The sequence below is a fragment of the Anabrus simplex genome, chromosome 1 (genome assembly GCF_040414725.1).
Source record: "Anabrus simplex isolate iqAnaSimp1 chromosome 1, ASM4041472v1, whole genome shotgun sequence".
Classification (NCBI taxonomy): Eukaryota; Metazoa; Arthropoda; class Insecta; order Orthoptera; family Tettigoniidae; genus Anabrus; species Anabrus simplex.
The window spans coordinates 385,175,515-385,189,703 of NC_090265.1; the positions used below are offsets into that span (position 1 = coordinate 385,175,515).

Genomic DNA, 14,189 nt, shown 5'->3' on the forward strand with positions numbered 1-14,189 from the left:
AAAAGCACGTGGATTTGTTTATCTCGAGCTAGTGAGGTTAAGTTGGTAGCACTAAGGTTTAGGCCCGTCAAGATGGCAGCACTGCCGATGACAGGTGACGAAAGAGGGCAGCACAGCGCTCTGTAGTTTAAAGATGGCGGATGACAGCTGTCAAAAAGCACGTGGCTGTCAAAAAGCACGTGGCTTTGTTTATCTCGAGCTAGTTAGGTTAAGTTGGTACCACCGAGGTTTATTCCCGTCAAGATGGCAGTACTGAGGTTAGCGATGCGTTGTTGTCTGTCAAAAAGCACGTGGCTTTGTTTACAAATCTGTCAAAAAGCACGTGGCTGTCAAAAAACACGTGGCTTTGTTTACCTCATGCTAGTTAGGTTAAGTTGGCACTACTGGGGTTTAGGCCCGTCAAGATGGTAGTACTGAGGTTTGCGATGCGTTGTTGTCGATGACAGCTGTCAAAAAGCACGTGGCTTTGTTTACAAATCTGTCAAAAAGCACGTGGCTGTCAAAAAGCACGTGGCTTTGTTTACCTCGCGCTTGTGAGGTTAAGTTGGCACTACTGAGGTTTAGGCCCGTCAAGATGGCAGTACTGAGGTTAGCGGTGCGTTGTTGTCTGTCAAAAAGCACGTGGCTTTGTTTATCTCGCGCTAGTTAGGTTAAGTTGGCAGCACTGGAAGAGGCCTCTGGCTGAGGTGGAGGAGGCCACTGGGAGGCCACTGGCTGAGGTGGAGGTGGAGGTGGCCACTGGGAGGCCACTGGCTGAGGTGGAGGAGGAGGCCTCTCCAGAGAGCCGGAGGAGGAGGAGGCCGCCGAATCCCTGTATTATACTACTCAAGAACAAAACTGTCATATCTTCAACTGAAAGGGTACTATACATACACGATGCTCCAAAGTCATTTGTTTTGTTTTGTTTTTGTTTTTTTCTGGAGAGAAGTATCCTATAACAAATATCAGCGATAAGGATCATCTATCACGTATTTCAGAATGACATAAATTATTTTTACAGTGACTGTCGCAAAAGTACTAAGTAGATGTCGATGTCAAGGTATAATGGACCGGCTGCTTTTGACTGGATCTGGAAAAATGATATTTAATATATTTTGAAGTAGTGCCTGTATGTGCAGCTTTCAACTCCGTAGGTTAGCAGTGTATCCCAGTAGGTTGGGTAAGTTATGGGATTTAGGATGCTTCTTCATGTACAGTACATCCTTACTACTAGCTACATACAATTCTGTTTTCATCTTGCTAAGATTTCTTTTCACAGCATTCCTCTGATAATATTACTTAGTTGTTCTGCTCTCCCTGGTTTCTTGTATTCTCTGTTTAGTAACTTAACAAAAGTGTAAAGTTCATTTTCAACTTTGCCTTCTGTTTCCTATCTATCTATATTTCTCTACTTTTACAAAACACGTGACGGAACTCAGAATGAGGTAAAAGTCAAAACACTTCTAAAAATTACACCGTTAGAAAATGTCCACCACAATGTTTCTGGTCAATATCTGCGATTTTTAGTGATATGGTTATACCTCAAGAACACTATAAAATATAAATGGTAAAGTATTATCACCTTACCTGCACTTCCATCTACTGAAGGCCCCAACATGTTGTGCACACGATTAGCATAGAGAACAAATGTTGGGTACGGTATGTCGTACTTCCGAGCTGCCTGGGATAGGGAAAGGCCCTCCTTCAGCACAGAGAAGATCGCTTCTGCCATAGTCTCAGGACGCCAAGACTTGAGAGGTCCCCGCTCTCGAAACCGCAAGTTGTGCACCAAGCTCTGGTTGGTGTTCCAGCATTTCTGCCACATAGATTGAAGTTGGTATTGGTAGCTGTCTGCTGGAAGATCGGAAAGAAAACAAAAAACACTAGTCATTTTGGGGAATAAAATAAGTGCTGTAAACACAAATATACTGTACATATACCACATAAAAGAAACCTCTTTACCAATATAGGTCTATAAGAAAGCCAATATTTATTGCAAGTTCAACACGTAGCTACTATTAAAGGACTAAGCTAAACTGTACGTTTTAATTAAACGTATTATGACAACATCTGAACAGAAACGTAAAAACTATGGCAGTATTTGCAGTGCTAAGGTCGCTGAAGGAGGCTTCCTCCCCAATTCTTATGTTTCTTGGCCTTTTCCAATTACCTGAGGTCGGAATTTCTTTATGGCTTTGTCCCATTTTTACAGCCAGATGCCTTTGCCGACACCAACCCTATGTGGAATGATATATTCATTATTGCGTGTTTCTGTGGGGGTTTGTAGTGTGATGTGTATTAAAATGAATACAACACCCAGCGCTCGAGCCAGGGGAATTAACTACAAGCAGTTGAAATTTTCGACCCGGCCGGGAATCGAACCCGGGGCCTTTCTGAATGTAAGGTCCCTATGCTGATCATTTAGTCAATAAGCCGGGCTGTTAAATACTATTCATAATAGGCTATATATAGTACCCCATGGCGCGACAGTCCCGAATGACCTTGGCCTACCAAGCGATCGCTACTTAGCCCGAAAGCCTGCAGATTACGACGTGTCGTGTAGTCGGTCGCGGCGAATGCTCTCGGCCGGCTTTCTTGTTTTTCTAGACCGGAATATAGGCTATATAGCAGATAAAGGAAAAGAAAGATTCGTGTTTAAAAGATTATAAATATGATTCACTGATAATAAATACTTATTTTGTAGACAACAATTACACATGCCTTCTATGTAGCAAATCAGTAGATCAAGATGAAAAATATTCAAAATGTGTTAAATAGAACCTAGGCATAATACTTAATGTAGAATACGTTTTTATTAAGACCAACTAATCAATACGAAAATGTCAATTAAAATAATTTAGTTCCATAATTCAGTAGAATAGTATGTATTACTACCACTGAAACACAAAATTATACACCTAATAACAGAGCAATATAACACAATTTTCATTTTTACGTTTTAAATTTAGTAATCAATGGTCATCTTCTTTGGTTCTGAAAGAAAGACTCGAGTTTAAAAGATTACTTATTTTATAGAGACAACAGTTACAGTTATAAACCCTATCAAATAAACTACAGTATTACGTATAACAAATATTGTCCCAAGCATTTGATGGAAATGTTACACACAAACTACAGTATTATTTTAACAAGTATGTTTAAAAATCTGTTAATTAGAAAAGGTCATAAGTCACTTTTTGGTGAAAATGTGTTTATGGTGGTAAACGCTTCTTTCGGTGTAGATGCATCTTTTAATCGTGAAAGGTAGTAAGTCTGACCCTTATAAGTGTATGAAATCATTCCGCCTTTCTGCCGTTTATTTATGGAATAACAACTAAAGTCAGCACACTTAGGGTCTTCCATAAATAATTACGTTAGTGTGCTAATTGTTGAAAAGCTTACTTCTGTGATCTTCCGTTGTTTTTCCTGTTTGCAGCTGGAGATACTGCTTAATATACCGTATTTTAATGTGGAGGGAAACATTGGTAAGTTTACTGACTGTGTAGTAGTATGGATTCCAACGATGTTAAACTTACAGGTTTACTTACAAACAGGCGTTAGGTATTCTGCAACAATGTTCAGATACTTCTGTTATTAAATTAAATAATAGAGGTACAAACTTCCATTGCAAAAATGTACCAAATATATGGAAAAAAGTGAATGGTATTAAATACGATATTACAACAAATTTGAAGAAAATTGTACAGGTTTATTTATGAAATGACGTAAGTCAAGTATTCTTCACACATGTTTATAATATGCTTCTGTTAGTAACTACATAGGTGAGGTACATTCATTGTCAACACTCGCTAAATGTGTGGCGGAAAAAAATCAGTGCTTAAAATTTTCATCAATGATGCTTGGGAAGATTTATTCAGTTTTTCTCATACTTCTCAGCAGCTGACTCTTCTGACTTATGCTCCTTCATAAATAGCCGATTCTAAATATATACTAATTCTGAAATATTTTTCCAAGTATTTGATGGAAATCTGAAGATAATTTTTACACTTATTTTGCACAGTCAGTCACTGTTATAAATATTGGTTACTTGTCACAACTATACATATTTCCGGCTCCTTGGCTTCGTTCAGAGGGCCTCAGGTACGATTCCCGGCCTGGTAGGGATTCAGTCGCGTCTGGTTAATTCTTCTGGCTAGGGTGTTCGTGTTTGTCTCATTATACACACAGCACATCACACTACCAACCTCCACAGAAATATGCATAGTGAACACATCTCTACACACAGGGTTGATCTAAGGAAGGGCACCCGACCGTAAAACTGAACAGAATCCACCAGTGCAGCACAGCTCGCACTCGTTACCAAACCAGGGTATGGGAAAAAATCGGCGGGATAAGAAGAAGAAGAAGAAGAAGAAGAAGAAGAACAAGAAAGTAAAGCTATACACATATATGGCAATTCTGTAGTTTAGATTTTGTTCATCCGCTTGAACACGCAAAAGAAGTGACGCACGGAGGATGTAGAGTAAAACACTGCTTCATTCTTTGTCCAGTTAACTAAAGAATTCAAATGAAGCAGACAATCCCTCTATATACTGTCTAACATTGGAATCTAGTTCAAAAAGTAACAAGACATGTGTACTGTTCTCATGTCCTGTCAAACCAGAGCTGTACACCATCGCTTATGCTCATGGTCATTACATCGAATCTCATATCAATTGAACTGGCCCACATTCAATCGCAAGGTGACGGTACTGGTGGAGAAACGATCAAGCAATGAGGTACGTGGTTTAATCCGATGTTTGCCACTAAAGGACATATTAACCCCCGGAAAAGTCGTAGAGTTGCTGTGAAGAGGTGTCGTATTAACTACACCAGGCCACATTCAGTCAATCGCGCACGTTCAGGTGCTACGGTGCAACCACTGAGAGGTACTAGCTCATTCTGTACCGATCTGGAATAGACTGAAAGTTATTCACCTCCACCTTCGTGGAGTGGATTAAGAAGCAATAGTGTAGTTCAGCTACGTCAGCGCCTGATGCTTACTTCTCATTTCTTCTATGCCGATAAATTCCCTGGTATGTCGTTAAAGGTCTTAGACCAGCTCGCGGAGTATGTAAGAAAATAACATGTATTAAGTCTATAATATGTGTTATGTGTGTGTGTGTGTGTGTAGGGCATAAATTTAGATATTTCCTAGAAGGAATTTGACATTACAGGCCTCATTATCCAAATCGTTCAATAAAACGTATTATGAATTATACATAATGTATAAAATACACATAGACCGGGCTGAGTGGCTCAGACGGTTGAGGCGCTGGCCTTCTGACCCCAACTTGGCAGGTTCGATCATAGCTCAGTCCGGTGGTATTTGAAGGTGCTCAAATACATCAGCTTCGTGCCCGTAGATTTACTGGGACGTAAAAAACAAATAACATTACAGTCACAAAGTTAAGGCGCAAGTTTCGAAAACTGAACAAATAAATTCACTTTCACATAATTGCAATATGACTTCTCGAGTCTTTTTAAGGTAGGGAAACGAGTCAAATTTAATAAATACTCGTATGTTTCCATAACATCATAATATATTACATTCCTAAGACAGTTATTACTGTGCTCTACAAGTACAAGTACCAGTGAATTTACTACATGTCAACACAATCATCTATTTGTAACTAGCTCTGTGGCCTCTTTTAGTTTTATACTCCTTATCACTAAATTGTTAGAAACTGAGTCTCGGTACCCCTCTACTTCTCTCACCCTTCATGGCCGACTCCATTATTCTCCTAGGTTCTTCCTCCATTCTTCCATCATTCCGAGAACCCTCTTGTCATCAGCCCCGCCTGTTTGTACCAGCTACTTTCATGTCTGTTACTTTTAAATTAAGAATATGATAACCTGAGTCCACCCTGCTTTTACTTCAGTAAAGCAAACTTGGTCCGAAAACAGACCAGTATAAAGACAGTTTCGTCCAGGAGGTGAAATATTTCTTAGAGAACAATGTTGATCGCAAACGCGAGTTCACCGCATTAGCATTGCTGCACCTTGATTCGATCTCACTGTATTACCATCCTGGGAGAATACACCTCCTAAATACTTAAAAACTGTCTACCTGTTCCAGCTTTGTATTCTCAAACTGACCTTCTGTTCCCTTAGGTTACTTACCTAATGACATCACTTCAGTCTTCGAAAGGCTCCTTTTCAGACCACACACATTGCACCTATTTTGGAGTTTCAAGATGTTAGACTGCAGGCTCTCGGCACAATCTGCCATTAAGACCAAGTAGACGGCATAGCCCAAACTGCTTACTACACTTCCACCTGACTGAATCCCTTCCTGATACTTTATATCTTTCAGTAGATGATCCATGTAAACTATAAACAAGCAACCCTGTAAGTACCTTGAACCAAGAATTCATTATAGAATCAATTCTCACTGCAACTCAATTATGAGCACAAATTCCTCTGATTACTCTTAATAATCTGCCATTAATCCCACCAGAACGGCGAACATACTTTTCCTTCTCTAGATCTATGATAAGAACATAACTGTCTGGGGCCGATGATCTAGATGTTAGGCCCTTTAAACAACAATCATCATCATCATCATCAAAACTGTCTATTCCTCTCATACCAATTTTAATTACTGAAAATCTGATTCTGACAGCCCCTCTGTGGTTTTTATCCAACTTGCTCTTAACCACTGATCGCACGCTCCCTTTCAAGATGCCAGTCAACACGTCCCCTGGCATAGGGATCAATGAAATACCTCGATAGTTATTGCAATCCTCACTGTTCCCTTGCTTATAGATTAGGTGATTTCGTCTAATCAGAACGTACCTTACTAACATTCTATGCTAATTAATCTATGAAGCCACTTAATCCCTGCCTTCCCACTATATTTCACCACTTCAGATCTAATTTCATATTTTCCTGCTGTTTTATGACAATGGATTTTCATAATAGGTACTCCTTCTACCTGTCCAGTGATTCCTTGGTACCTATTATCCTCACCAGATTTATCCAAAACATTATTCATTTCCTTTTTCCCTCTCTTTCTAGGTTTCCCTGCTGCTTGTCCTAGCCTTTCCAAGTTATTACCAAAATCTTCCCACGACTTCTTCTTGGATTCAACAACTATTTATTTCGCTCTGTTTTTTTTTCATTTTTTTCTTCTACGTACAGTTCATTGTCGGCATCAGTCCTTGTTTGGAACCATTTCTGATACGCCTTCCTTTTAAGAATACAAGTTGCTTCATAAGTCCACCAAGATGTTCGCTTTTTTCCAAAATTTACACACAGTTGTTCCTAGGCATTCCCTTGTTGTTTCTACTATAGCATCCCTATATGTCACCCATTTTCTTTCTATATTCTAAACCTCCTTAGTGTCTATTTTTTGGAACGTTTCGCTTATCATATCCATGTACTTCTGTATAATTTCCTCATCATGAAGATTTTCTACCCTTACTCGTCGGCAGACAAATTTCACTTTCTCTGCCCTAGGTCTGGAGATACTTAGTTCACTACAGAGCAAACAGCGGTCTGTATCATAAAAATCCCCGAAATACCTGCACATTCCTAACAGATTTCATGAATTCGAAGTCGGTTATGATATAATCTATTACGGATCTGGTGCTCTTACACTCTCATGTGTAGCGGTGAATAGCCTTATGCTTGAAGAATGTATTCGTAACTGCTAATCCCATACTAGCACAGAAGTCCAGCAAACGCTTCCCATTCATACTATATTCCATACCTTCCTTACATTTACCCATCACCTTTTCGCATCCTTCAGTTCTATTCGCAACTCTCTCATTGAAATCGCTTAATAGCACTATCCTGACCTCGCTGCTGGCCCTGATTACGATGTTACTTAGTGCTTTATAAAACTTGGCAACTTCATCCTCATCTACACCCTCACAATTCTCGTTCTAATTCCTCCAACAGTTCAATCTACCAACATAATTCGCTCATTTACATGCCTAACAGAAACTACGCTGCGTGCAATAGCATTCCTGAGGAACAGTCCTACTCCACACTATCCCTTATCCCTTCCTCGTTATCTCCCCTTACTCGTATATCATTGACTCCTAACACATCCAGACGCATCCTTTTGGCTGACTCATCCAGTTCTACTTTCCTTCTTCTGCAAGCCGCATTAATATTGATAGCTCCCCATTGAATTACACTTCGCTCACCAAATTGTTTCCAGAGAGTTCCTCGCTTGTCAAATGGAAGCGGGACTCCGTCACTCCCATTCATCCAAGGCTTGTTTAAAATGTTCTGACCTCGGTAAATTCTGTAAAGCACAGTCCCGATGAGGATCTTTAACGGGTTAGGGACCACCGGTGGATTGTATAGTCCTAGCCACCGGAGCACAAGACGTGCTGTCACTCAGAATAAGTCCAAAATGCTCACTCCTATTCCATGGCAACTGGCAATCTGATACACAGGACCACTAGGCTACTCAACCGCTGCCCGTGGTTCGCGAACTAGGACGTGACTACAGTAACCCACACCACGAAACATAGTGGATAACAGTTGAGTTTGTTTCGAAATAAGGAATGTCTGGACACGACCTTAGCGGTTCTACGAAAACAGATTTCTTTCGTAGGTTATAAAGTATCATATGATGCGAAATTGGCATAAATTATGAAAACACGCATGACGTTAATACTAATCTATATGCAGCGAATATACAGTAAATGAATAATATGAATAGAAACAAGATGCTGTAACAACATTAAAATTGTAAATTCCCTCTTTTGTTGCATCTGATCCAAGCGATTTCATGAACAGCTTGTTTATAAATTGAGTTAAAGCATACGTTAAAGGAAGGGCCCAGTTATGAATTTATTCATCAAGGATGTACCATCTGTTACAAATATATATATATATATATATACACACACACCCATTCTTCTGAAGAGCAATTGCTATGAGCATGTTATTAATATTCTATTAGATCCTTGCTCCTAACTTCAGTACTTAAAGTCTGCACATTATTATTATTATTATTATTATTATTATTATTATTATTATTATTTCCGATGAGGCCTGCTAAGCACCACGTGCCATTTCCAATTCAGTTCTTCATAATTTGTTGTTTTCTCTTCCGTTCTTTCCAATATTCTTTCATCCTTTCATTACGGGGTTTCTTTCTGTCCTCGGACCACTTCGCACTAGGTTTCTTGTTCAGTCTTCCTTGGAATCCTTCCATACTTACTACCCTCTTTCTAAAAACCTCTGCCCATAGTTTCTTCTTCTCTCACACAGTATTATTTCTTTCTAAATATTTCTCTACTTCTTGAATCCAGCTAGTTGTTGCCCTTTTGTCCCAAAGGTACTTGACAATCCTTTTTGTTAATCTGGAATTATCCATTCTGTAAATACGTCTTCTTTTTCTTATGGTTTCTGTAATGTTTTTATGTTCCTGTATATTTCATCATTAGATCTTAATTTCCATACTTCTGTTGTTTTCACAGGGCCTAAGATTTTTCTCATGATTCTCCTTTCTAGAACCACAAGCTTATCTAACCTATAGTTTAGTACCATGCACTGACTTGAATAGGCATATAGGCATTCCGGTTTCACCACTGTAGTGTAGTGCCTTTTTTAAGATTTTTAGATTAACATTTTTTGTTGAAAATGAAATGGCGTATGGCTTTTAGTGCCGGGAGTGTCCGAGAACATGTTCGGCTCGCCAGGTGCAGTCTTTAGATTTGACGCCCGTAGGCGATCTGAGCGTCGTGATGAGGATGAAATGATGATGAAGACGACACATACACCCAGCGCCCGTGCCAGCGAAATTAACCAATGATGGTTAAAATTCCCAACCCTGCCGGGAATCGAACCCGGGACCCCTGTGACCAAAGGCCAGTATGCTAACCATTTAGCCATGGAACCGGACACATTTTTTATTATATAAATTATTTGTGATACCATATGCTCTCTCCATCTTGTGTACCCTTTCTTCTACTGCAGATTTGTCTGACCATTTTCTTGAATTATTTTTTCCAGATATTTCAACTTCGTTACTCTATTACCGTATTATTATTATTATTATTATTATTATTATTATTATTATTATTATTATTATTATTATTACTGTCGATCTTGTTATTCCGCCCAACATCTTATGTTTAAACTATGATACATAGTACAGAATCAGTTCACCCAACTATTAACTACTATTTAATGTGAATAAGGTGCATAACCCCGGAGGAGTGCGACAGGCTTATGTAGCCGGCATAATTCCTCTCCTCGCCGCTAGATGGGGGCTTTATTAATTCCATTCCTGACCCGGTCGGATGACTGGAAACAGGCTGTGAATTTTCATTTTCAAGTTCATAACTGAGAAAAATTCCCTTTATTGTTGATATCGTTTTGAATTGCGTCTTTATTTTACAGGTTCAAATGCACAGTACTCCTTACCATTTAACTTCGGATTATAAATACACTGTTTGTCGTTATTTTCTGATATATACCTCTTGTGAATCTTCAATTATTTGTCTGTTCATCTAAAAAGAAAACGAGGAGTTTATGTCCATTTAGAAAACATTTGTGTAAAGGAACTCGATTTAAATTTAAAATAAATTACTTCAGCCATATATAACCGGAACGTTTCTCAACGATTCTCAAGAACACGTAAATCTAATGTAATTATGAAATTACTAACGGCAAGAAACGCGATGATTCAACCACAATAACTGGATAATTCTGGCTAATGCTAATTTAAACAATTTTGAAGTTCAACAGACAAACCTTTTAATGTATATTTCCTTCATTTTTACAATAATGTACCTTGTTATACCCTAGACTTGTATTAACAGTGTGTGCAATCTGTTTATTTATTTATTTATCTATTTATTACTGACTTCTTTCTGCGATGTACAAACGAATTACTTAACGGTGCATGAAAAGTTCAATCATTGTATTTAATTATCACTCATCTTCCAGTTTAAAAGCACAGCTTTCATTATCCTCTATTTCAAATAGCACAAATAACGCAAATGAGAATGTAATCATGAGGAACTGTAGCCTACATGAAGTACTTTGAAACATAGTTTAAAATTAAAAATCGTATCGTAATAAATGCATACCGGTAACTTCCAAATACGCATAGATAAGTACAGGACATCTGAAAGGGTATAGGACATCTCAAAGGGGTAACACTTCATTAACTCATATCGAAAACAGTATATACCGGTATAAGAACATTCAAAATATGGTCATCGTACAATCTTCCAATCAAGTATGCAAGAATGTTCTCATCTAAGGTACAGCGTTAATGTAATGAGAAAAGAATAGTGCGGTGATAAATGTCTAAAAGTTGAACATTCAGATATCTCAACAGATAAAAGAAGCAGCGACATTGCAAACGGAAACCACAAGAATAATATTATTTATTGACATACATTTAAGGCAGCACGTTAGACATTTAAAATTAAACTAAATAAATAAAAAAATACTGCTCATACAGGGAGAGGTTTCCTTAGCGTATATCCATTCTTCAATGCCCTTTTTTTTTCTTTTTTTTTTTTTTTCTTTCGTGATTCTACCGGTCTGAGTGGTTCACACGGTAGTGTTTTAGCTTCCTGAACCCAAGCTGGTTGGTTCGACCCGTGCTCAGCCTGGAGACGTTTCAGGTTGCTCGAATGTGCCATACTCGTACCAGTAAAGTTACTGGTACTAAAACTCCTGCAGGACAAAACGTCCGGCAATTCGTTCCCGAAAAGCGTAAAAGTAGTTAGTGAGACGTATTATTATTATTATTATTATTATTATTATTATTATTATTATTATTATTATTATTGATGCCTGGCTTTGTCAAGCACGAATATTTGAAGTACTGAAACGGGATATAGAATATTCAGCTTCAGGTAACACACATGGGAAGAAGAGGTTTGTCGCATTTTTCCACTTCAATCGAATTCCTGCAAAGTCGCTTTTAGTTAATTCAAGTGCCACCTCGTATCAAGCATACCCTTTTCGCTGTTATGTAGCTTTGCCGTCGTGCCGTTGATATACGATGCGCAACTCTATCGATTCATTATAATATTTCGTGTTCCTTTCCTATGATTATCTTATTTACATGTGCTACTTTTCTAAAATATCTGAGTACAAAGTTGGGATAGGAAAACCAGAGTAACTTAATGTTTATGATTAGTATTTCTTGTCATTAAATGACAAATTTTGTTCTTGCTCTATATACGCTGTTTGTATTACGAACCTCATTTTTCCGCAGAGAATATCGCTATCTGTCCGTCGTCGTATTCAACTTTCATATTCGAAATTCCATGTAATATTTACAGTTTGTTAATTTTTCCTTTTAATCAATATTAATTCATATGGAGAACCTTATTCCTATTCCTTCACTGGATTTCCGTATAATAATAATAATAATAATAATAATAATAATAATAATAATAATAATAATAATAATAATAATAATAATATTTTATGTCCCAACTACTACTATACAGTTTCCGGAGACGCCGAGGTGCCGAAATGTTATCCTAAGGGGGCTCTTTTGTGTGCTGGTAAATCTACGGACATGAGGCTGATGTTTTTAAGTTTATTCTTACGACTTACGTCACCGGACTAAGCCAGGATTGAATCCGCCAGCTCGGGCCCAGAAAGCTGGCCCTCAGCCTTCCGAGACACTCAGCTTGGCAATGATTTCTTTCTCTTTTATTTCCAGAAACATAATGTGTTTCACTATCTAATAACAATACAAATCAAATCCGACGAGGCAATAACACATAGGCAAGATGAAGTTTGATGATGATGATGATGATGATGCTTGTTGTTTAAAGGGGCCTATCATCGAAGGTCATCGGCCCCCTGAAATTTGTTTGTCCAACCCTTGTCTCGTCTGTCTACGGAGTCTGTTATGAGGCGAGATGAATTTGTCTTACCGGGTTTTTATGACTAGATGCCCTTCCTGACGTCAACCTCATCAGAGGAGTTAATGAGGTGAAACGAATGACGTGATATATGACAGTAGGAAGGGAGAGGGTGAAATTCGGTGCCGGCACATAGCCTACTCCTGTCAAATAGCACCAAGAGGTCTGCTCAAGGCATAACGTCCCCATTCGACGGACGAATCACCAAAAGCGTCTTATGCCCTCACTCCATATGAGCACTGCGGAGAGGTCTAGTGATTAGACACTGTAAACCACCACCTCCCGTTCCATGCCGGCCAACATTCTGATGGTGATTTTTTTTCGACCAACGGGTCTCGAACCGGCTAACCACGGTGTCAGACCGTTTAGACTTCGTCTTAACGATCATGGCCACCAGGCGGGCTATAGGCGAGCTGAAGTGGTAAATATAATACCTTCTTTATTTGTCGTACACGGTTAGAATCAACAGGAGACAAGGAGACTTAGTTAGCGGTCCTACGTACTTACGTGTTGGTGAAATCTAACTGATCTGACTGATGTGGCACCTGTATCTGTACTTTTCTAATATAGTATTTGGGGATTGGATAAGAAGGAAGTGAACGTTGTCTACATGTTACTATCAGCATTGATTCCTAAGAACGTTTGGTATGGCTGAAACTGTTTTGTTGCTATTAATGAAACTCCTCCGTGACGTTATTGACTATTTCACGACCATGGAAAGGATGACGATCGTCTAACTCCTGTATGAGTTTCTCAGTTTCAGCTGCTACTTGCCGTCGGATTGGAGGTGGAACTATGCCACGAAATCATGTTGTATAGTATTTTGACGTTCGTTGATCTGAGGCAGCCAGAAACCGCACGGCACGTGTCGTTCAAAGCAGTATCCGCTTTCTTAGAATGGGCAGAGTTGACCCACACAGGACAAGAATACTCTGCTGTAAAGATATAAATAAATAAAGGGCCAAGGCAGTAGTTCATACATACAGTTGCTGGATGTGTTCCCCAGCTTGACCCTGTTAGCATATGTAGTATAAACTACTCCAGGCTCGGACCTTCATACTGACAGGATGGCTATGTGCTTTAAAAGTCAGAGCCGATCAAGCCGAACTCCACGTTATTTTACAACAGGAGTGAACTCAATTTGCCTTCCTTCCCACCAACTGATGTTAAGTTTGGGATTTGCAACACGATTACGCAGTTGGAAAAGTGTAGTGTAAACTAAGTTTTGCTAGGATTTGGCTTAAGGTAGTTCTCCTTGTAATACTTGGACTATCCACTGAGGCAGTTCTGCAGCCTGGATTCTAATTCCCAAAATGATCTGGACTGTGAGTTCCAACACCAAGA

At 38.9% G+C, this 14,189-nt stretch overlaps 1 protein-coding gene across 5 annotated transcripts in view; it reads right to left on the reverse strand.

The window, feature by feature from the left end:
* LOC136856820 (protein bric-a-brac 1) overlaps window positions 1–14,189 on the reverse strand; it is a 1,345,352-nt gene that overhangs the window by 32,826 nt on the left and 1,298,337 nt on the right. For 4 of the 5 annotated variants that reach the window (XM_067134959.2, XM_067134956.2, XM_067134960.2 and 1 more), the window contains one exon: window positions 1,567–1,833. In XM_067134959.2, the coding sequence (XP_066991060.2) occupies window positions 1,567–1,833 (267 nt within the window). The remainder of the gene's footprint in view (window positions 1–1,566; window positions 1,834–14,189) is intronic. The other variant, XM_067134961.2, reaches the window with a different exon arrangement.